The sequence below is a fragment of the Ambystoma mexicanum genome, chromosome 10 (assembly GCF_040938575.1).
Source record: "Ambystoma mexicanum isolate Mex_15411 chromosome 10, UKY_AmexF1_1, whole genome shotgun sequence".
Classification (NCBI taxonomy): domain Eukaryota; kingdom Metazoa; phylum Chordata; class Amphibia; order Caudata; family Ambystomatidae; genus Ambystoma; species Ambystoma mexicanum.
Genome location: NC_090932.1, coordinates 895,973,659 through 895,996,191, shown reverse-complemented (window position 1 = coordinate 895,996,191; position 22,533 = coordinate 895,973,659). Strand labels below are relative to the sequence as shown.

The following is a 22,533-nucleotide window of genomic DNA, read 5'->3' as shown; positions in this document are numbered from 1 at the left end:
CCCTTTTAGAGAGTTGAGGAGGTGGACTAACTCATCGTTAAAGTCGGATATCAGGGAGGGTGGTCTGTAGATGGCTATTAAATTAATACTGCTGTTATTTGTGTGAGTCATTTTTAACATGATTGATTTGCATCCATTGCAATGTATAGGTGAGGGAAAGAGGGCCATGTCTTGTTTGGCTATTATGGCCACCCCTCCATCCTTGCCGATCTCCCTGTTTTAAAAGTATATATTGTATCCCTCTGGGACTGCAGTTTCCACCATGGGACCTATGGGCTCTTGTAGCCATGTCTTCGTGAGAAACAGGATATCAAGATTGTCAGTAGTAATGTAATCATGGATATCCTGAGCATGTTTTTTCAAGGATCTTGTTTTGAGGAGTCCTATCTTGATGTCTAGGGGTTTGGTAACAAGGTCCCCTGTTTGGATGGTGTCAGGGTGAGGTGGAGCGAGCCCAAGTGATGGTGCTGGGCCACGTGACATATTAGTTGTGATGTTCTCTTTATGTTTGGGGGTACATATAATGTTGTCCATCTTTGCGATGGTGGGAATGGGGAGACATATGGTGCAGGGTCCGGTAGGTTGTTGGTGGGCATAGACTGAAGTAGATCATGTTTGGTTAGTACAATTTCCTTTACCAAAGATGTATAAAGTAGGCGTTTTGGCTGGGTGAGGAGTTGGCAAAACTTGAGATAGCCCATACCTTAGTCCAGCAATCAGTGGGTGAGACGAGGAATAAGTCTGGAATGGACAGAGAGTTGCGCCGAACGCTGAGTCCGGCGAGGACCGGTGCAGAGGTTTTGTAATGAGCGACGCCGTTGCTGCTGGAAGCTGTAAATCCCAAGTGAGGCTGCCCGCTTCGAGTCGTGCGTGCAGCCTGGGAAACACATCTTTCCAGCAGGATGGAACGTGGCAGTTCTATAATGGTAGATGTTGTCACAAATTTAGCAGATCACAGTACTTTTCATATGGAGTGTTGGAGTTTATGAGATCCTCCAACACCCGTGAAAAGACATGACACACGTAACGAGTAGTATGTTGCAAAACGTGGGCAAAGCTGAGAAACTTTGACAAAGTAAGGCAGACACTTGCAGGATAATGGTGACACCTCTGGGTCACAGGTGCAAAATGGTAAAATAGGCAAAACGCAATTTAAGAAGCTAGTACACAGTACAACGATTTCAAAAGTACAATTTTCAGATTTTGAATATCAATGTAATGCAACAGCGTGACAGCGTAATGGCGTGTTGACGTCTGTGCAGTTACTTCCCTTACCTCAATGAAGGGATTGATAAAGAGTTTTCTGAACTACAGAACTGGCACCTGATATCACTTGGTCATTGACACACCATGCAGTTTTGCAAGCTGATGCATGATAAGGCCAGGGTGCTATCTTCATTTCACACTTTAAGAGGGAACTGAGCCTGCAGGTACCAAGGCCTACTCTTTATGGTGCTGACTCTCAGAGCTCGTATGAACACGGGCATGACCCCTCGACAGCAGGATGAGCCTCACACATGAGTTGTAGCGTTTGAATAAATCTAGTCTCGCTCTCAGAAAATCTGTGATTCCTGCACTGGCGGTTCCATGAACAGCAATACCCTGGGTTGCCCACCTGTTATATGACTGATATAGTGTGGTGTTTTTACATGATACCTGTCTGTCCAGTTATTAAGGGGCAGACAAGTATCACAAGATAGCAGTCTACCTCCACTCTTTCTGAAGGTAATGAGACTAAACTGCTGTGGCACACAAACAATGATAGGGAATGACTGGGGTACATGGGGGATCCACCATGCACCTCCTCAGGGGTACTCATGGAGCAGATGATGGACCCCAGCCCATATAGTTGCCCATATAGTTGCCCCAAATCTATTTGGTAGCCTCAAACATGGGACTTAGTAACAGACAGTCTAACGTGTTGACTCTGAAAAATAAAAACAAAGGCTTTAGTAAAGGAATAAACTTATATAATCTCAATGCAAAAGGTAATCACGTATTTGAGAACCGAACACGCAAGCCCGGCAAAGGATAATGGGGAGAATAATGGGGACAGGAGTTGGCATTCTGCCGTCTGGAGGAAATGTAGAAATCAGCATTGCACTGAGTTTACTGGATCAATACAGCTCGGGTGTTGTTGAGCCTGGCATCATAATATTCTGGGGCAAAATAGGTGCCAGACTGACAATGTGTTTGCAGGGGCAACACTGCCCTGGCTTTGCTGTGAGTGGCATCACAACATTCTTAGGACAATGTAGATGCCAGCATAACAATGTGCTTACTGGGGCAACATTGGCATAGCATTATTGAAACTGGCATTAGAAATTTCTGGGGGCAATGTAAATGCACGCATGACAATGTATTTTACTGCCCATGATTTGAATAGCTTTGTGGTGGCTGGCAGCAAACTTTTCAGTGGCCCAAATTCACATGTCTAGTTAACCCAGATAGGGGCACAATGCACTATTCTCAAGACAATCCTCAGTGCTGGAGGACATCTATGGTGGTGATGGGGGAAGTATGAAAGCTTTTTAACTTAACATAACAATGTGTTTTACTGGGGGAATAATGGCATGGCATGGTTGGAAGTGACATCACAATGTTCTATGAGGAGGGGCAGAGTTACAATGTAGAAGCTAGCATAACAATGTCTTTAACTGGGCAATACTGATATGAAATTATATGGCATTTATAACACGCCTATGCACAAGTGTTTCAAGGTGCGACAAGGCAAGGGAGGGGAACAGAGGGAAGACAGATACAACAATCTTACTAGGCCAGGTGACATTGAGATTGCGCAAGTGCAGGGGATGGGGAAGGGGAAAGTGCGAGGGGGAGGGGAAGTGCAGTACATAACAACAATAGAAATGCGGCCAGCTGGTGGCAGTTGCAAGGGTTAGTGCAGACATCAGGTGTCAAGTGCTGGTTGGGGGCTGTAGGGATACATAAACAGCCCCGGAGTGCAAGGGTTGCCAGGGGGGCAGTGCAGGTATGCAACTGGTGGGACGGGGGCCTGGGCCCAAGAACAGAGGGTAGGCAGGTGACCAGTGCCGTTTCAGTTTCAGCCAGGAGTTCAGCAGGGGAGAGGAGGAGAGAAAGCAGAAGCAAAGAGGAAGGTCTTGAGGTGCTTACGGAACCAGAGATGGTTCTCCTCAATTTTCAGAGATGTAGGGAGGCTGTTCCAGAGGGAGGCCCCAGCCGAAAAAAGAGATCTACCACCAAATTGTTGCTTGGAGAAACGACTGACCCTGAGAGAGTTGGAGGTGGATGAGTGAAGGGCTTGAGAAGGAAGATATTTAGGAAGAGAGAGTTGACAGTATTGAGGCCCCAGAAGGCCTTGTGGACAATGCAGAGGGTTTTGAACTTAATCCTCACAGCCACTGGGAGCCAGTGCAAAAATGTCAGTCCTGGAGAGATACGATCCCTTGGTTTGAGGCCAAGGACAAATCTCGTAGTCCTGTTTTGGATGCGTTGCAGAGGTTGTAGAGTAGAGGCAGGCAGATTTAGAAAGAGGCTGTTGCAGTAATCCAGCCTAGAGAGAACCAGAGCTCTGGAGACACTGAGCTTCTGGGGGAAGGAGAGGAAAGGTAGACTACCTCTGAGGAGATGCAGCTGGTAGCTTGACTTCTTAGAGACGTCAGAGATGTGAGAAGAGAAGGAGAGGGTGGAGTCGAAGATGGCCCCAAGGTTTTTAGCCTCACAGGTGGGAGCAGGAAAGGGCCAAGAGAGGCCGGCTCAGAGAGTGACAGGAAAGGAGGGAGCGGGTGTGCCGATGAGGAGAATCTCAGTCTTACTGGCATTAAAGGCAGAGATCTTTGACGGCACACCACTCCTGGATAGCAGACAGACAGTCTGAGATGAGAGAAGGAGAAGAGGTGGCTGAAGGGTGCCTGAATATGAGCGAGTGTCATCCGCATAGCACTGAAAGTTAGGGCAGAGAGCGACAATGCGGTGGGCAAGAAGTGCCGGGAATTTGTTGAACAGCCAGGGATAGAGGTAAGTGTTACGCTAACCTGGTATCCACGGGGGCGCCCTTATGCCCTGGTTGCCGGATTCCCCCCTGGACCTTCCCGATTCTGCACGATGCCTCCTATGGCGGTCGGGCCTTGTTATGTATGATGTCTGGATTGCTCGCCGTCATGCCTTCTGTGCAGGGGCGCGTAGTTTTCTGCGGGTTCAAGTGACCGAGTTAACTTCACTGGTGCTAACCCATTCAAGTGTCTTTAAGGAAGTAAGTCTGGTTATATCTTAAAATATCCTTGCTTTCCTTTTTGCTATTAATGTCTTTTCTTTGTTTGTTTCCCCTTAGGTGCACAGAGGTTCGGTGGGTGCGCTACTTGGATCAGGCTCCTGCGAGGATGATGGACAGAGGAGCGTATGATGGATGGTAGGTTAGGCACTAAGTGCGGCGCGGTAATGTCTTTTCTTGCTAACCTGTATTCTTTATTCCTTTTCATATCGTGATGGTCTTTCTGGTCGTGTGAAGATTTCCAGAGCAGAACAGGTCAAGAAATGCTCAGCCAGGTGAAAATTTTGTGATTACTGCCATGAATGCAGTGAGTAACCTGTTTTAACATTGTCCTTCTTTCTCTCTCCCTCCGGTGCTTGCATGGTGTCCTGATGATGCTGCCAACTGGATGGAAGACTGCGAGCAGCAGGAATCGACGGATGCAAAGGTGCAGGTAAGCAGAGACTGCTAATGATGTTCTTTTGTCTCCTCTGCAGGTCCGCTATTCAAGGATCGCCGGGTGCTGGTCTCTGAACACGATGAGCGTCACGCTGCTGGCTGCAGAATAACGCGAAGCACGTTCTGTAGCTTGGGTGTGGTTTATATAGCCCTCTGTAAAGTAGTCCAGGTAAAGTAGTCTGGGTTTCCACACCCTAAAACACTGCACCGCACAGTCTGGTTCTTAGGAACTAGACTGTGTGGGTGTCTCCATGTTGGCTGCAGGCCTTCACAGAAAAAGTAGTCCCTTCAAGACAATGGGGGTCATTACGACCCAGGCGCTAATTGCGCCAACTTTACCACCATGGTGTAAACTGCGTTTACACCATACTATGTTTACACCATGGTGGATGGCGGATTTACCGCCCCATTCCAAGGTGAGTGGGGCGGTAAATCCCCATTTCCCATTTTCCCTTCCCCATTCCCATTTTTGCCCCATAGGGCATAATGGGAGTGGGGAAGGTGCTAATTACGCCACCGTAAATTACGGTGCCGTAATTAGCATCATGGCAGGTTAGCGCCAAAAATTTTAACGGCTGCTAAGAGCAGCCGTTAAAATCAGAATAGGCGTTAAGGGTTAACGACGGCGTTAACCCTTAATGCCTGGGTCGTAATGAGGCCCAATGTCCCAATCTGAACATGAGCCTGGCGCCAAAGGCACCAGGACTGACTCCCGGAGAGTCTATAATGATCCCTAGGGGCCCCAAGTGAACCCTGAGTCCTAACCCTACCTGGCATGTGACCATGCCAGTGGGGTTTTGGGTCACGGGTCGTGACAGTTAGACCCCTGGGGAACACCACAGGTAGAGATAGAGACAGAGGAGAGAAAGGACCCAAGTTGTACCTGGGACGGTCGATCGGCGAGGAAAGACGCCAGCCAAGCCAGGGCCTGATTGGTGATACCCAAGTTATCACGGAGATGGTTGAGCAGGTGTTACGCTCACCTGGTATCCACAGGGACGCCACCCAGCCGGGTTACTCGCTGGGATGCTTCTCAGATTTACCCTGATGTGGTCTGCGGGGAAGGTTCTGCCTTGTGGTAGAATTAGGCATGCTCTCCGTCCTGCTTTCTTTGCAGGGGCGCGTTGTCTTTTATGGGCGAGTGCGGTCCAGTTACTTCACTGACGCCGGCCCGTTTGATATTGTTCAGGTAGGTCTTATTGCTGTTCTTTAGTTTTGTTGCTATCCTGCATGCCTTTCTTTGTTTAAAATGTCTCTTTTATCTCCCTTAGGTATGCACAGCTTTAGCGCGGTGAACTGGCTTGGTTGAGCCCCGCTGGTAAATGATGGCGCATTAAGAGCGCTATGATGCGGTAAGTTAGCGCTATGCGCAGCGCTGCAAAGTCTTGCCTTTGCTAACCTGTGTTTTCCTTCCTTGTAGGTTACTGTGTTCTTCAGCGCGAGTGGAATGTCTGGAGCGGTGCCAGCCGAGAGGCAACCAGCCAGGTAAGCCTTTTGAGCAGTTCGTAATTTGTAAATGTCTCTACTGCTTTCTTTAATGTTGCCTCTATCTTCCTCTTTCAAGTCGTTCTGTCCGGGAGGCGAGCAGATTCGAGGAAGCTGTTCTCAGTAGCTTCAAGTGTTTAAAGATGAAGACTGCAGGTAAGATGCTGCTGCTAATGATGTTCCTCTTGTCTCCTTGCAGGTTCTGCTTCTCTGAGGTTCGAGGGAGTAGCTGGACACGGTGAGCGTCACGTTGCAAGCTGCAAAGTAACGCGAAGCGTGTTGTCTTGCTCGGGTGTGGTTTAAATAGCCCCAACAAAATAGTCCAGGTAAAGTAGTCCCTAGGCTACCACACCCAAAACACTAGACCGCATAGCTTAGTTCTTAGGAACCAAGCTATGTGGATGCCTCCATGTTGGCTGACAATACAATAAAGTGGTTCCCAAGCACATTGTTTTTCATGGTGTATGAGCCTGGCGCCATAGGTGCCAGGACTGGCCCCATGAAGGCTTTTGAAGAGGATGACAGGCTCTAGAGGCCCGAGTCCTGACTCCACCTGGCCAATGGGTTTGCCAGAGGGGGTTTTGGGCGAGGGTCATGACAGCAGGATGGCAAGGTTGACTGTGTCAAAGGCAGAAGACTGATCAAGTAGGATGAGGGGGTGTTGGAATCAAGGTTAGAGAGCAGGTCTTCATGCATGTTCAGGAGAGCAGTTTCTGTGCTTCTGGCAGCTCTGAAGCCAGACTGATGGTCATGGAGACAACCAAAAGTTTCAGTGTGAAGATTAAGCTGGGAGATGGTCAGCTTTTCCAGAGATTTACCCAAGAAAGGAGTGATGGAGATTGGGCGATAGTTAGCAGGGCAGGACAGGTCGGCAGAGGGTTTTTTAAGAAGAGGGTGCACAAGGGAGTGCTTCAGGGGTGAGGGGAGGATTACAGTGGCAAAGGAGTGGTTGCAGAAGTCAGCCAGAGCAGGAGTCAGGGTGTCAATGTGGTCCTTGCTGGTTTTGGAGGAACAGGGGGGAAACTGTTTTGATGAGACTTTCTTTCATGGATCAGACTTGTCTAGAAATCTCATCTGGGGAGAACAGGGGAAAGGCGGAGCAGGGGGAGGAGAGGTGGCCAAAGAAGGGCCAGAGGAAGAGCAGGGAGGAGGGGCAGAAGAAGAGAGATAGGACAGGATGTCCGGAGATTTAGAGATGAAATGAGAAGCTAGAGCCGTGCAGAGAGCCTGCAAGGGGGCAGGAGAGGTAGAGACTGCAGCAGGATTGGCCAGTTCCTTGCAGATTTTAAAGAGTTTGGTCGAGTTATTAGATGCCTCAAAGACACAGGCTTGGATGTGAGCTCTCTTCTTTGTGCGGACAGTGAGCTGTTATTGCCTTTGGAGCAGGCGGCAGGCCAGTTTGTCAGAGGATGTGCCGGAAGCATGCCATTTCCTTTCAGCCACCCTGCACTTGCGTTTGAGGGTGATGAGGTCTGAGTCGTACCAGGAGTTGCACTTGGCTTTGAGCTTGAAGCGGATCCTCATGACAGGGGCAAGAACATCAAGAGTATCAGATACAGCAGAGTGGAGCATGGAGAGGGCTGTGTCAGGGTGTGAGTCAGCCAAGGGGGGAGGAGAGGGTGAGAATGTGGCGGCGAAAGCCTAAACTGACACACGCTTCATGGGTTGGATGACCGAGAAGGTAGGTGGAATCACTAGTGAAATTGGTATTACATTGAACATTACAATGTATTTATTTATTTTTGATGCTTATATAGTGCTTTTATGCAAAGCGCTTTACATGATAATAATGACAGTACAAACAGGAATGAAAAAAACATCCCAGCTAGGGAGATTTACATGACAGAGTCCGGAAAAGCAGAATGAAGGAGATGAGATTTTAAAAGTTTCTCAAACTGAGAGAGAGAAGAACAAAAGCGATGTTAAATGGGAGAGCATTCCATGGTTTAGGCCCTAGAAGTTGGAATGATCTAAATCATGAGTAGGGACAGTCAGAAAGAAGATTGTAGCAGAAGTGTAGCAGAACGTACATTACAAGATGGTTGATATAACGATAGCATGGAACAAAGATAAGGAGGAGCTAAAGCATGTATACATTTGAGGACAAGGCAAAGAAACTGATTTTCAAAAAGATACTGAATTGGTAACCAACGTAAAGGAGCCAGATAAGAAGTAAGATGAGCAGACATAGGAAGAAGAAAAAGAGTTTGAACCGCAGAGTGCAAGATGGAGCCAAAAGGAAAAAGAGCAAATTTAGGAAGTCCTGCGTAAGGACAGCAAAAGTAATGTGAATGAGGAGGAAAAGTGAGTAGAAGATGTATTTTACGAATGTTATATAACTGGAAATGACAGGATTTGACCATCATAGTGATCTGAGCCTGTAAAGAAAAGGAAGAATCACAAATAATAATACCTACATTAAGAGCCTGGCAGAGGAGAAGACATTTTTGGAGAAGCAGGAAAGAAAATTATTTGTATTGGGATTTAGGCAAAGAAAATGAACATTGATTGATAGACTCAGTGAATGATGGAAATGATACGAGAATCTGGGCGTCATCTGCATAGAGGTGGACTTGAAACCCATGACGAGAGATTAAAGAAGCTAAAGTAGAGGTAAAGAGGGTGAACAGAACCCTGGGGTACATCATGAGGGGAAGAATAGGAAGAAAGACCTTTCCAAGAGACAGTGAAAGAACAATTAGAAAGATAGGAGTTAAACCCAGAAAGATCTGTACCAGAAAAGCCCATGGAAGAGAGGGTGGTGATTAAAGTAGAGTGATCGACTGTATGAAAGGCAGCACTCAATTCTAAAAGAATCAGGATAGAAGTCAGTTTAAGATGGCAAGCGTAGAGATTGGAATTGGAATTGGAGACAGATACAAGAACAGTTTCAGTTGAGATGCCTGACCGAAATCCAGATTGTTGAGTAGGAAGAAGGTTTTGGGAGTTAAGATAGTGTAAATGTTGAGAGTGAACAAGCCTTTAAAGAAGTTTACGGAATAAGGTGAAAGAGAAATAGGATACAAATTAACTGTGTTAGAAGAATCGAGAGAGAGTTTTTATTTTATTATTTTAGTAAACGAATGACAGTAGCAGATTTGAATGGAGATTAAAAAAATCCCAGGTGACAAAACAGATTTAAGAAACTGGTTAATTGATCCATTGTGTAAATGTATAGGCTGGCATATAGAGCAGAACTGTGGTATTTATTTTGGTGCACCATGGTATTCACACATCACCCAAGCAAGTTGATAAATTGAGTATTGTATTAGTATTAGACCCATATAAATATTGAGTAACACATTGACGTTAGTCACCCTGGATTATTCGAGAAAATTCACAAACACTCACATAGTAATATTCTATGCGATGTTAACACCAATTGCAGCTCATCCTGATTGTGTATGTTATGCTATGGGAGTTCTGCTTATATGTTATCACCTAACACAGGGATCTGCATTAATTGATAAGTCTCTTCTTCTCAAGTGTCACCTAATAAGTAGCAATACCTACATCGGGCTGGCACAAAAACATTCTAGAGAATTTGCCAGCTAACACTCCAGCTAAGACTCCAGGATTAAATTCCTTAGTGGGATCAAGCTTCTTCCCGATTATCTACTTTGAAATAATTTGTCTTTAAAATTCTCACAAAAAAAAACAGAACTAGCTGGAAGGTATTTAGGGCCTGACTCATTGAATATTTTGCACAGTGCAAAGAACTTTTCACTGGTGCAAAGTGACTTTGCACTGCAAAAATACACTTTGCACTGCTCCACCCTGATTCATGGAACAGTGCAAAGTGTATTTTTGCAGTGCAAAGTCACTTTGCACAGCAAAAAGATACTTTGCACTGTTCCATGAATCAGGGTGTTTATTGGCAGTGGAAAGTCACTTTGCACCAGTGAAATGTATGTTGCACCGTGCAAAATAGTCCATGAATCAGGCCCTTAATCTCTACTACACAGCCAGATCTATTCCGAATCTCTGGATTCTATGGGGCTCAGCCGTGGATCCGATGCCTGAACTACATTGTTTTTCTCTGTTAACTAAATGGAAAATAGCAGTATGTTACTGTAAATATTCAGCTTTGGGACACAAAGTGCTTGTTTATTTGTCATTATCACTTCTGGTCCTCAGCAAGCAATGGGTTTTACAGTGCACATATTTGAACAATACTAATAATAATGTTGTAGTCCCTTCACTATTTCCATATATATATATGAGTTAGTTTCTTAGGTTGCACCATGCCCTTTACTAGAGTGGGAGAAATAATATCATGCATTTGCCTCTCTCCATTTAATCTGAATTTTGGTTTTATATTGGTTTTATATTGTGTTATCATTACCTATTGAATCAGTTCTCTGCATAATCCCTGATGAAATTGTTAATTGAAATTGCATTTTACAACTTCTTTGCTGATGTTTAAATAATCTTTTAGCAATTTTTAAATGATATTTCTTTTAACCATGATCTGTGTGAGTTTCATTGGCTCTGAGGATTTTCTGAATTTTCCGTTCGATGACAATTATGATGTTTGCCTTACTGCAGTTGTTTTCCGTCACTTGCAAATGACACTTCAAGCATTCAGGCATTTCATGTGAGTTAGTTATTGTGGCGGAATGATGATGAATATTGGATCCTGTAGTTGAAATCAAACCCGTAGCACTAAGCACTTTATCTTGCGCCTGCTGCAGTGGTGCATAAACAACCAATTGCCATGTATTTCACATAAGGCAATTTGGAAATCAAATTAATTCAACTGCAAGCACTAAGCACTTCCTTTTTGCGCCTGCCACAGTGGCGCATAAATAACTAATTGCGATGTTGATTTTGAAATCAAATTAATTCAACTGCAAGCACTAAGCACTTAATTTTTGCGTCTGGCATAGTGGCGCATAAATAACTAATTGCTATGTCATTAGGCAATTCGGAAAGATCAATAATTGTCATTTATTTGTAGCACTAGGCACTTTATCTTAGTTAACAAATTGGTTGACAGGATTAAATATGTGGGACAACCTATTTCACAGATGCAACCCCTATTGTGTCATTTACATGTGGGAAATTGTTTTCATCTTGAGCCAGTGGTTTGACTAACATTACGGGCAAGGATGTGACACAACATAACAACATGGCCGACAGCGTTTACATATGTTGTAGACTATTGTTTCTTGATAATGAACACAGAGAAAGGACCAGGTCTCTCTAGCCACTGTCACCATAGAGTTATGTTTCTATGTTTTAAACTCTGCTCCACATTGTGCTGTGATTTGAATGTGAGCAAGCAACAGGTTGTTGCGAAACGCATCATTTTATGTGGCTTCTATGTCCCTGCTGAGGGACCCATGAATAAAGTAATCAGATGTGCCATTAGAACTGTCATTTTGCTGATTTGTGCCATATGTTGGTGGAGGAGTGCACTGGCATTGTACTTTGTACGGTTGTTCTATCTATATATATATATATTTCTGAGGCTTGTGGAATCTGCTTAGATCACATGCTGTGCATAGGCCGACATCTAGTGGAAGCTGCGGAGTATTACAGTTTGTTTTTCGAAAGTCGAAAATGGGCGTCGACACAGGCGTGCCAGTAATACTATCCCTAGTGTGACGTCCACTGTACCCAAGATCCCTCACGCGTGTAGGATCCTCAGATTGTTTTTTTCCGCCATACTGGTCGGAAGCATCTTGCGGAGTTCCCTGGCCTTAGCCATACTTTTGCTGTTATTATAATTATAATTCTTATTCATTCCCTTCCCCACCCCAACGTCGACCCTCGACCTCGACGACGGCTGGAGAAGTCATCGACCGTCGACTGCTGCACGACGGATCTGGGCCTCGGAAGGCCGCTGGCCTCGGCCCGGGCCTAGTAGGCCGCTGGCCTCGGCCCTTACAAGTAGGGAGAGTGGGGGGTGGTACATACTCTTCACTCTTGATATATAGTTACATTTTATATATTCCTACACTTAGCAGCCCGCTGCCTTAAGGTGCGTATGGAGGGTACCCCTTTTCAATTCTGCCCCAAGTGCAATCGCAAATACCCTTGGGTCGACAGGCACGCCACGTGCAATCTCTGCTTGCCGAGGGATCACCCCGAAGCGAACTGCAGAGCGTGTAGTAGGTTTAAACCTAAGACACTTAAGGACCGTTCGACAAAGCGTTGGGCCCACCACGCCAGGCAGGAGGCCATGGCAGCGGAGGGCGCCTTCAGCGATGGCAGCGACGCCGTACTTTCGGACGGCGAGGGCATTATGGCGTCGAAAGACAGCCGGCGAGCGCAGGTCCCCGACCTCGGAAGGTCGTCCGGCAGGGCGGCTATGGGGAAGACCCCCGGCGACGCAAGCGCTACACACCTAACACACACTAAACACACTAAGACCAACCGGACCTCGACGACGTCGACTTCCCGGAAAGAGGCACAAAAAGAACGGTCCGACTCGGTGTCCTCTGGGCGCTCTCGATCGAGATCACCTCACGACGCAAGGCAATCATCCACTCTTGCCAAGAGTGCCTCGCTACACACATTAACGGAAGTTCGATCGTCGGGAGACGAAGACGACTTCCACCCCCAGGCCGCGCTCCAAGATACCGAGACCGCGGTTAACACCAGTGAGGCCCCACGCCCGAAGCACACAGATACCTCTCCAGACCCTCGGCGCCAGGCGTCGAAAGTCTCTGGGGCCTCCAAGGGACAGGGAAAACATTTTTCCACGCACGGGGAGGGGGGGAAACAGCGGAAAGCACAGCCTTCCACTCCTGTAAAGCCATCCTCTCACCCTAGGCAGACAAGCAAACACAAGTCTACCCTTGAAAAGTCCCATAAATCATCACCTACTAAAGTAATACCCTGTTCCAGGGAATGGTCCAGTGAAGACATAGACAGGGTTATGTCTAGGATGTCTTCCTTGGCTGATTTTTATGATAAGAACCCAGAACATTTTCTTTCATATAACCCTCAAGGGGCCACACCCCCAGGCTCCTCCGATCCTATCCCGCTAAGTAAAAAGCCCCGGTTCGAAAGACCTGAACCCTTCGAGGTTCAGCCTTACTCCACTCCATATTCTACTCCACTCCCCAGTTACCAGGGACAAGTTTTCCCTGAAGAGGACCAGGAGTTTGAAATTATGGAAGAACAAACCGGGACAGATTACTATGCAGAGGATGAGGACCTGGAGGAGGGAGAAGATGAGCAGGAAATTTACAGAGTAGATTCCCCAGTACAAAGCGAAGCCCCAGTTACCGACTCTCCAGTTGATAACCAGCCCCTCCTTAACGAGGTTCTCGCTCGAGCAGCGGAACATTTCCACATCGACACCCACGGTGTACAGGAGGAAAGGGACTTCGCGGAGGAGTTTGTAGGAGAGAGGAGACCGGTCGCTCAGACCATCCCTATCCTCAAATCCATCCAACGAAGAATAGATCCTTCCCTGGTGAATCCTAACCTCACCAGAGCTGTCAACCCCAGAATTGAAAAGATTTTCCGGGCAGCCCAGTCTGACCCTCTGTATATAAGGGGACATCTTAAACCAGATTCCCTAGTGGTTACCAACACTAGAAAAAGGGCTGGCACGCCCTTATCTTCATCAGAAGCTCCTCCCGACAAGGAGAGCAAAAAACTTTACGGGTTTGGCAGGAAGGTAGCCTCAACGTCCGCCTACCAAGCAAGGATTGCGAATTCCACCACCCTGTTGGCTAGTTACAATTGCCATCAATGGGAAGAAGTCGCGGCGCTCATTGCCTCTGCTCCAGAACCGTTAAAGGGCCAGCTGGCTCGGATCTCGGCAGAGGGGAGAGCCGTGTCTGGTTGCATTTTAAAAGCAACTTTCGACGCCGCTGACAACGCAGGGAGATTGATAGCAGAAGGTACTGTTATCAAGAGACATGCGTGGTTACGGCAGTCGGGGTTCAAGACAGAAACCCAGGCTTCTTTAATAGACAAGCCAGTGGAACCCGACCAATTGTTTGGGAAAGCGGTCGAAGACGCACTTAAAAATGCCAAAGATGAATATGAGACTCTCAAATCCCTTGGCCAGCTTACCAACAAACCCCCTAACCAGAGGGGGAACAGTAATTTTCGTCGCCCACGCGGCCAAAATTCACAAAGAGGCAACTATGCCCAGGGACAGGGTACACAATGGAATAACAACCAGCAGTCTACCCAGAGTTACGGCAGGGGTAACAAGAGAGGTCGTGGAAGAGGCAGAGGCAGCCCCAACAAGGGAGGTGGCACGCCTCCACCAAAACAGTGACGCTCAGTTCAGGGTCCCTTGTCACGCAACCCCAGTAGGGGGACGCATTTCCACCTTCACCCAGGCTTGGGAAGGGATCACCTCAGACAGATGGGTGCTGTCAACAGTATCCGCAGGATATTGTATAGAACTACTGCAGCGTCCCCGGAACCATCCTCCACGACAAAGAGTGCACTCCCTAGAGCATCAAAGGATCCTTCTCGAGGAGATCGCCATTCTGCTAGAAAAGGACGCGATAGAACTCGTCCCAGGACACCAGGTAAACAAGGGTATCTATTCAACTTACTTCCTTGTGCCAAAGAAAGATTTGACAATGCGCCCAGTATTGGACTTACGGCCTGCCAACAAGTATGTCAAGCCCCAAAAATTCCGTATGACCACGCTACAAGAGGTAATCCCCCTCCTAAAAAAGGGGGATTACATGGCAACCTTGGATATGAAAGATGCTTATTTTCATATTTCCATGCTCCCAGCGCACAGAAAGTACTTGCGCTTCAAGGTGGACAGTCGCCACTACCAATTCAAGGTACTGCCCTTCGGGATAGCTTCAGCACCAAGGGTATTCACCAAGGTACTGGCGGTGGCGGCTGCACACCTACGCAGGGAGGCAATCCCGGTGTACCCTTATCTGGACGACTGGCTCATAACGGGGGAAACCCCAGGAATTTGCAGGTCAAACATTCAGAGGACTATCGACCTCCTCCACGAATTAGGCTTCTCTATCAACGAGAAAAAGTCAAGTCTGGTGCCAAGCACCTCAAAACAGTTTCTAGGAGCTATCCTAGATACTCAGAAAGGATTGACCTTCCCTTCGGAAGAGAGAATTCGGAATATACTTCTGCAAATTCCGCATTATCAGTCAGGTCAACAGATAACAGTACGCAAAGCTATGCGGTTACTGGGCATGATGGCGTCATGCATTTACCTGGTCCCCCACGCGCGTCTGCGCATGCGTCCCATGCAGGAATGGTTGGCGAAACAGTGGTCTCAGGCAAGTGGTCATTGGGACGATCTAGTGGTCGTTTCGCCAACACTCGTACAGAGCCTACACTGGTGGACAAGAGAGAATCTCGCAAAGGGGAAACCCTTTTACGATCCCGAAGTACAAGCCGTGGTGACTACAGATGCATGCCTGACTGGGTGGGGAGCTCACCATCTCCACCACACAGCTCAGGGTCTCTGGTCTCACTCAGTAGCCAAGAACCACATCAATCTGCTAGAGCTTCTGGCAGTATTCCGAGCACTAAAGGCGTTCGAGCCCCATCTACTGAACTTGTCGGTGCAGATCAGGACGGACAGCACGACAGCCATGTTCTATCTGAACAAGCAAGGGGGGACTCGTTCGCCAAATCTGTCCAAGCTTGCCCAGAAAATATGGATATGGGCACTCAGACGGAACATCTTCCTGTCATCACAACATGTTCCAGGGGAGCTCAATTCCCTAGCGGATGCTCTAAGCAGAGACTCCCTCCCAAAAGAACACGAATGGGTCCTTCACAGAGACGTAGTAGAAGATCTCTTCTCTCAGTGGGGTTTCCCCACTATAGACCTATTCGCCACAAGCAAAAACAAACAATGCCCAGGATTTGCATCCAGGTTCCCCCAGCCGGACTCCCAAGGGAATGCCCTGTGGATGAACTGGTCAGGGATGTTTGCGTACGCTTTTCCACCAACTCCTCTCATCAGGAAGGTGGTGTACAAGATGAACAAGGAATCGATGACGCTCATCCTAGTTGCTCCCATGTGGGCGAGACAACCATGGTTTCCACACCTACGCAGGATGGCGGTGTGGGAGCCCATCAGACTCCCAGCCTGGTACAACCTACTGTCCCAGCAACAGGGTCAAACAGTGCATCAGGAACCCAACTCTATGAACCTAGCAGCATGGCTCCTGAAGTCATAGCGTTTGGACATCTCAAATTACCACAGAGGTGTATGGACATTCTAAAGGAGTCCAGGAAACCAAATACAAGGCACTGTTACTTTGATAAGTGGAAAAGATTCGTTATCTGGTGCCAGAATAAACAAATCAACCCGGTTGATTGCACTCCTTCCAACGTTGTGACATACATGCTCCACCTGCTGGATGCAGGGTTGGTTTTTAACTCGCTGAAAGTACACCTGGCAGCCCTCTCGGCTTACACCACATCCCATAACAAGGTCTCGTGGTGGAAAGTACCAGTGGTTAAAGCCTTCATGGAAGGAGTAAAGAGACTTCACCCTCCTATTTCGAACCCACCGCCAGGATGGGACCTCAACGTGGTGCTAGCTAAGCTCATGGGACCCCCATTCGAACCCATGCATAAAAGTAGTCTCAAACACCTGACTTATAAAACGGCCTTCTTAGTAGCCATTACCTCCATAAGAAGGGTCAGTGAAATTCAGGCTCTGTCAGTGCAGGATCCTTTCTTTACTATCCACAAGGACAAACTGGTTTTACGCACACACCCTAGGTTCTCACCTAAATTCATATCCAAGTTCCATGTAAACCAGTCCATCGAGCTTCCGGCTTTCTTCCAAAACCCGCAAAGCTCGGCTGAGGTGAAACTACACACCCTAGATGTGCGTAGGGCGGTCCTATACTATGTAAATAAAACCAGACCGCTAAGGAAAACAGATCAACTGTTTGTCTCCGTAGCTACAGGCAGAGAGGGGGATCGCGTCTCTAAGGGCGCTATCTTGAAGTGGATTATCAACTGTATACAGCTGTGTTACTCTCTTTCTGAAAAGACTCTGCCTTTTACGCCAAGGGCCCACTCTACTAGAGGCATTGGTGCCACTCTGGCTTTCATTGCAAATGTTCCCCTCGACACCATTTGCAAAGCAGCTACTTGGAGCTCTATTCACACTTTTACTCAGCATTACTGCATTGACACTCATTCCAAGACAGATACACAAGTGGGACAAGCGGTTCTAAGACACCTGTTTGCTCATGACCCTTCTCACATCCCACCTCCTTCTTCTGGTACTGCTCGCTAATCTATGCACAGCATGTGATCTAAGCAGATTCCACAAGCCTCAGAAGGGATACATTACTCACCGTAATCGTATTTCTGATGCTTGTATCTGCTTAGATTCACATGCGACCCACCCTTCCTCCCCTCCGAGAGAAGGCGCATGATTACTTGTAGTCTTACCTTTCTGTCTATCTGCTTGGATTATCTGTACTCACGCTACTCCTCATGCTTCCTCATGTCAGAAAAAATACAATCTGAGGATCCTACACGCGTGAGGGATCTTGGGTACAGTGGACGTCACACTAGGGATAGTATTACTGGCACGCCTGTGTCGACGCCCATTTTCGACTTTCGAAAAACAAACTGTAATACTCCGCAGCTTCCACTAGATGTCGGCCTATGCACAGCATGTGAATCTAAGCAGATACAAGCATCAGAAATACGATTACGGTGAGTAATGTATCCCATATATATATATATATATATATATATATATATATATATAAATATATATTTTGTTTTAATGAAAGGAGACCATGCAGACATTTGCCATAAAGGCAGGGCCATTTTAAGCACTTTGGGGCCCTGGGTACGGACATCTTTGGGGCCCCCCTCCACCGAACCAAAGGAATTAAGGGATCAAGAATACTGGTCACGCCGCCCACCCGTCACGCTCCCAACCAATAGGTTGATATGCTGTTTCGCAGCATAATAAGCACATTTACTCCCTTTAAGTCCCCTTGCCCTCTTCATTATTGCTCTAATCAGAATGACAAACAAGTAGCATTTGAAGACCAACATTAGCAGTCTACAAAAGGGTTACTGTTCTAGTACATACAGGATACTTTTTATCAGTAACATCTAGGAAGATAGATGTAGTATTAATGCAGGATCGTATGTACAAGGTACATGTAACCCATAATAGACACAGAGCTCACATTAGCTGCCTCACAGAATACATGGATAGTGGAGATAGATTGCCATTAGATATCGAAGGAACAAATGCCTGTGGTGTGTGATATAAATATGCTCACTATTAACACAGTGAAACCATGAATATGGCTTTTATGAAGATCATACCATGAGAAGGAAATCACTTGGAAGGGCTAACAATTTTGAAAGGTTTAGGGACTGGCAATGATATGATATGATATGATTGGTTATTTATAACGCACTTAATACCCATAGGTTTTCTAAGCGTGGACCGGGGATCAAACCTGTGCTGCTCCAGTTGTCTTGCTTCCAAGGCAAGCAGGTTGCCGCTGAGCTATCCTCCCAAGACTCAACATTGAGAGGTTAGGCAATACAAGAATGAAGGAGATGCCCAGGATCACACACTGGTTAAGGGGTGAAGCTGGGATTTGTGCCAATTCTGCAATTTCTGAATTTGAACACTTTCTTTTCCAGTTCCTACCATGAACTAAAACAATCTCATTTTATCAAAAACACACTTGGAAAGTACACAAATCACTTTACCAAACATGACCATTTTTTAAACAAAATATTATAGGAGGGTGTTATGCAAAATGGAAATGATTCTAGTTTCATTCTCTCCATCATCAAGGGAGGTATATAAGAACAGGCACACCAATCGATGTGATTTAATGAATTTAATCTGGGTTTGTCTTTTGTATTTTAAAGCTTTAAATACTTCCAAAACAATGGCTTGTGACATTTTCATTTATAAACGTGCATTAAAACCTTTGAAGTCTACCAAAAAGCAACCCGTTTTTTTGTGTCAAACACGCAGACCTTAAAATATGCTTGCTTGAGGCCTGCAACATATGATCCGCTCTCGTCTGTCTACCAACCCTTCCACCCAAATGGCCTACATAAGAAGAAAGATCAAGTAATGGGCTAAACGATACCAGCAGAAAGCAAGAAGGCAAACCTCACAGAAGATAGAACAGTAATGTAAGATATATTAGATGATTTGACCAGGCTCACCGTATCATCTGCTGGCAAAACCAGGATACAAACATGAACGCTGACGTTCCATAGTCTTGAATTTGGATACTTATTCACCTCTTGGACTAACAGTTCATGCCATCGTTGGAGGCGATTATCTAGGTTTTACAACACCCCATCTGAACAAACCAATTTCTAGAACTTCACCCTACGGATGATATTTTAGTTTTTATGGTGCAGGCCCATTGCTGCTAATAGCAGATATTGTTCTGCAAATCCAATTACATATGCAGGCAGGTTTATAAACTTCACACATAGGAAAGGCTCAGCCACCTTGCTAGAATGTGATATTCTAATTTTGCATTTGAACACATATCTCTGCAATGGGTGCTTCACACACTGAGCTAACTTCTGAACCATTGTGACATAATTCCCATGGGAAGGAAAAAATGCGCCAGAGTTGTGCCATAAGGAACACACAAACTATGCATACCACAGTGAACACAGAAAGCAATACATGATGGCCCTCATTACGACCCTGGCGGAAAGGGGTTTACGCCGGCGTAAACCATGGCGCCCCTTTCCGCCTGAGTACGAGTTCCCGTAGCGCCATGGTGATTTTTACGCCTGCTTTTTGCAGGCGGAAAAATCCATGGCGCTAAGGGACCTTGTTGTTAATTACGCCACCGTAATTTACGGTGGCGTAATTAACGCCTTCCCCACTCCCATTATACCCTATGGGGCAAAAATGGGAATGGGGAAGGGTAAATGGGGATTGGGGACTTACCGCCCCGCCAAGGTCGGAATGGGGCGGTAAGTCTGCCAACCACCATGGCGGAGTTGGCAGCTTAGCGCCATGGACCATGGTGCAAATAGCACCATGGATCTCCGCCAAGGTCGTAATGAGGGCCGATGAATTGATCAAGGCAGAATGCACTTGCCAAACCAGAAAGGCAATGGGTTTAGAGCCTCAGCAGCACCCCAGAAAATATCCTGACGGGTGCTATTTAAGATTAGTGAACAATGGAATCTTACTTCTTCAGATCAGCTAGCCTTGCGGGACCCCCTCCAAGGTGGGGGCCCAAGGCAAGTGCCCCGTTTGCCCTCCCATAAAAACGTCCCTGCATAAGGTGTATTTTGGATGCAAACATTTCTTTTTTCACACATGCATAGCTTTATTCCAAAGGAACGGTCATGTACCATTTTAAGTAGAATATGCCATGCCTGTTCCCCACTCCACACAACACCTTGCACGCACATATAAGCACATTCGTTATATGTGCTCAGTCGCTCTGGCATATTTGTGGAAAACATGTACATCCATCCGGGGGGATTCCTCACCATGGCCCGCAGAAGGGCCCCCAAATGTACGCCACTAGCTGTTGGGTTAATATACAGTATGATGGAGAAAAAAAACTAGCAAGGAGGAAGAAATACTTGTTTGTTGAATCCCAATGCTTTCTATTGCCTCCCTCTCTGCTTCTGAAGTGAGAATGGTCCCAATGCGAGTAGTTATTGACTGGTAAGGGTTATTCGAATTGATTGAGAGCTCAATGATGACATCTGTGTGCATTGTAGCTAAAATCATATGCTTGTTTGAACCTATGGCCAAGGAAGGTTTTCTTGTGACAGACCCCTTCTAGGCAACACATGTTTTCCTATGAGAGGTCCCCCCTTACAAAATATGTTTTCCAATAACTGGCCTCCCTTTGCTGAGACATGTCTTCTTATTACCGGCCCGTCCTTAGCCAAACATATCTCCTTATGACATGCTCCTGTTTTCTTATGACAGGACTCTCCTTACCAAGACATGTTTTTCTATGGTAGGTCCTTCTTTACCAAGACATATTTTCTCATGACAGATCTCTGCTTACCACTGGCCGTTTTCTCCTCCTTGCACAAACTGGACTAGATCCCCGTGCTGCAGCATGAAGGAATCTGGATAACAGGCTTCAAAACTTCCTTCCACTCGAAAAAGGCTAGCTCCCTGCAAATGATTAGAGGGACCATATGAGATTCAACATAACAAAAGAAACTGGAAAAGATCTTCAAATGTATTAAGGTTTTGCACATAAAAGTAAATACCCTGTGAACATGTATTGTAGGAGGGTAATTTACAGATTGCAGTATCTCCCGGGGAGCTCTTTATCCAAAAAGCTCATAACATACTAAATATGTGGTATTCTCTATTGGACAAAGCACAACAACACAAAGCCAGCATGGCATGAACGAGCAGGGCTACTGGTGCCGTTTCACCCATGCACGCTTCCTTCCCAGTCCTAGCCACTTGTAGATGATGGGTGGAGCAACTAAGTGAGCGGATGATAGCATCATGGAAGATCACAGGCCATACGTAAGGCAATATTACTACAGAGAGTAAAGGCAAAGTTACTAACCAGTACTATGTCTGGTAGTATTTGTTCATGTGTTCCTTTATCATACTAACTGTTGATAACTCATTGCTGCAACATGGTGCATTTGGAAGTTGTGTCTGAGCCCAGGGTCAGGCTGGGACAAAACATAGGCATGGGCATCAATTAACAGTAGCCCATATTCTTGAATCAAAATGTGGAATTTTGGAGGGGGGGGACTGAGCACTGCCAGAGATCTTCTGTGATAACTGGACCATCCCCGTTGGACACCAGATGCACACCAATCCCTCTCCTCTGCAGGTGCCCCCCTCTGGAATGGCCTCCCTGCCTCTGTCCAACTTGAGCCAGACCACCTGAAGATCCGGAAGCAGCTCAAGACTTTCCTTTTCTCCTCTGCTTTCTCTCTTTCCCTCCCATGCTGACCAACTGTTCACGGATACAACTGGTTGCTTGGCTACGCACAGAGTCTCACTGGATACCATGCTCCTCCATGATCAGTCTCCCCTGTACTTCCTCCGGGCCTACTGCACACTTAGGGGCTGTAACATCTGCAGTCCCCTGCCTCCCTGCACTTACCCAGAGCCGCACTGCCCTGGCTGCAGTTACTCAGATCAATGCTGCCCTGATTGCACTTCCCCGTCCCTCTCCCTGGCACTTCCCCTCTCCCTTCCCCCTGCACTTGGCGCTATCAGACTTGCACGATCTGAATGACACAAGGCCTAGTCAGATCGTTTGTCTTGTCCTCCCCCTGTCTTCCCTCCCTTGTCTTGTTGCGTATAGAAACACTTGTGTGCAGGCGCATTATACATGACTTATATCATATCATATCCTCCATTTGTTTTATAAATCAGGTTAAAGTATTACCATGGCAACAAC

The 22,533-nt window shown here is 46.6% G+C and overlaps 1 protein-coding gene across 9 annotated transcripts in view; it reads right to left on the bottom strand.

Annotated features, from left to right (window-relative positions):
- MCF2L2 (MCF.2 cell line derived transforming sequence-like 2) overlaps positions 1–22,533 on the bottom strand; it is a 3,251,461-nt gene that overhangs the window by 59,828 nt on the left and 3,169,100 nt on the right. For all 9 annotated transcript variants that reach the window (XM_069618639.1, XM_069618638.1, XM_069618642.1 and 6 more), the window contains one exon: positions 21,160–21,272. In XM_069618639.1, coding sequence (XP_069474740.1) covers positions 21,160–21,272 — 113 coding nt within the window. The remainder of the gene's footprint in view (positions 1–21,159; positions 21,273–22,533) is intronic.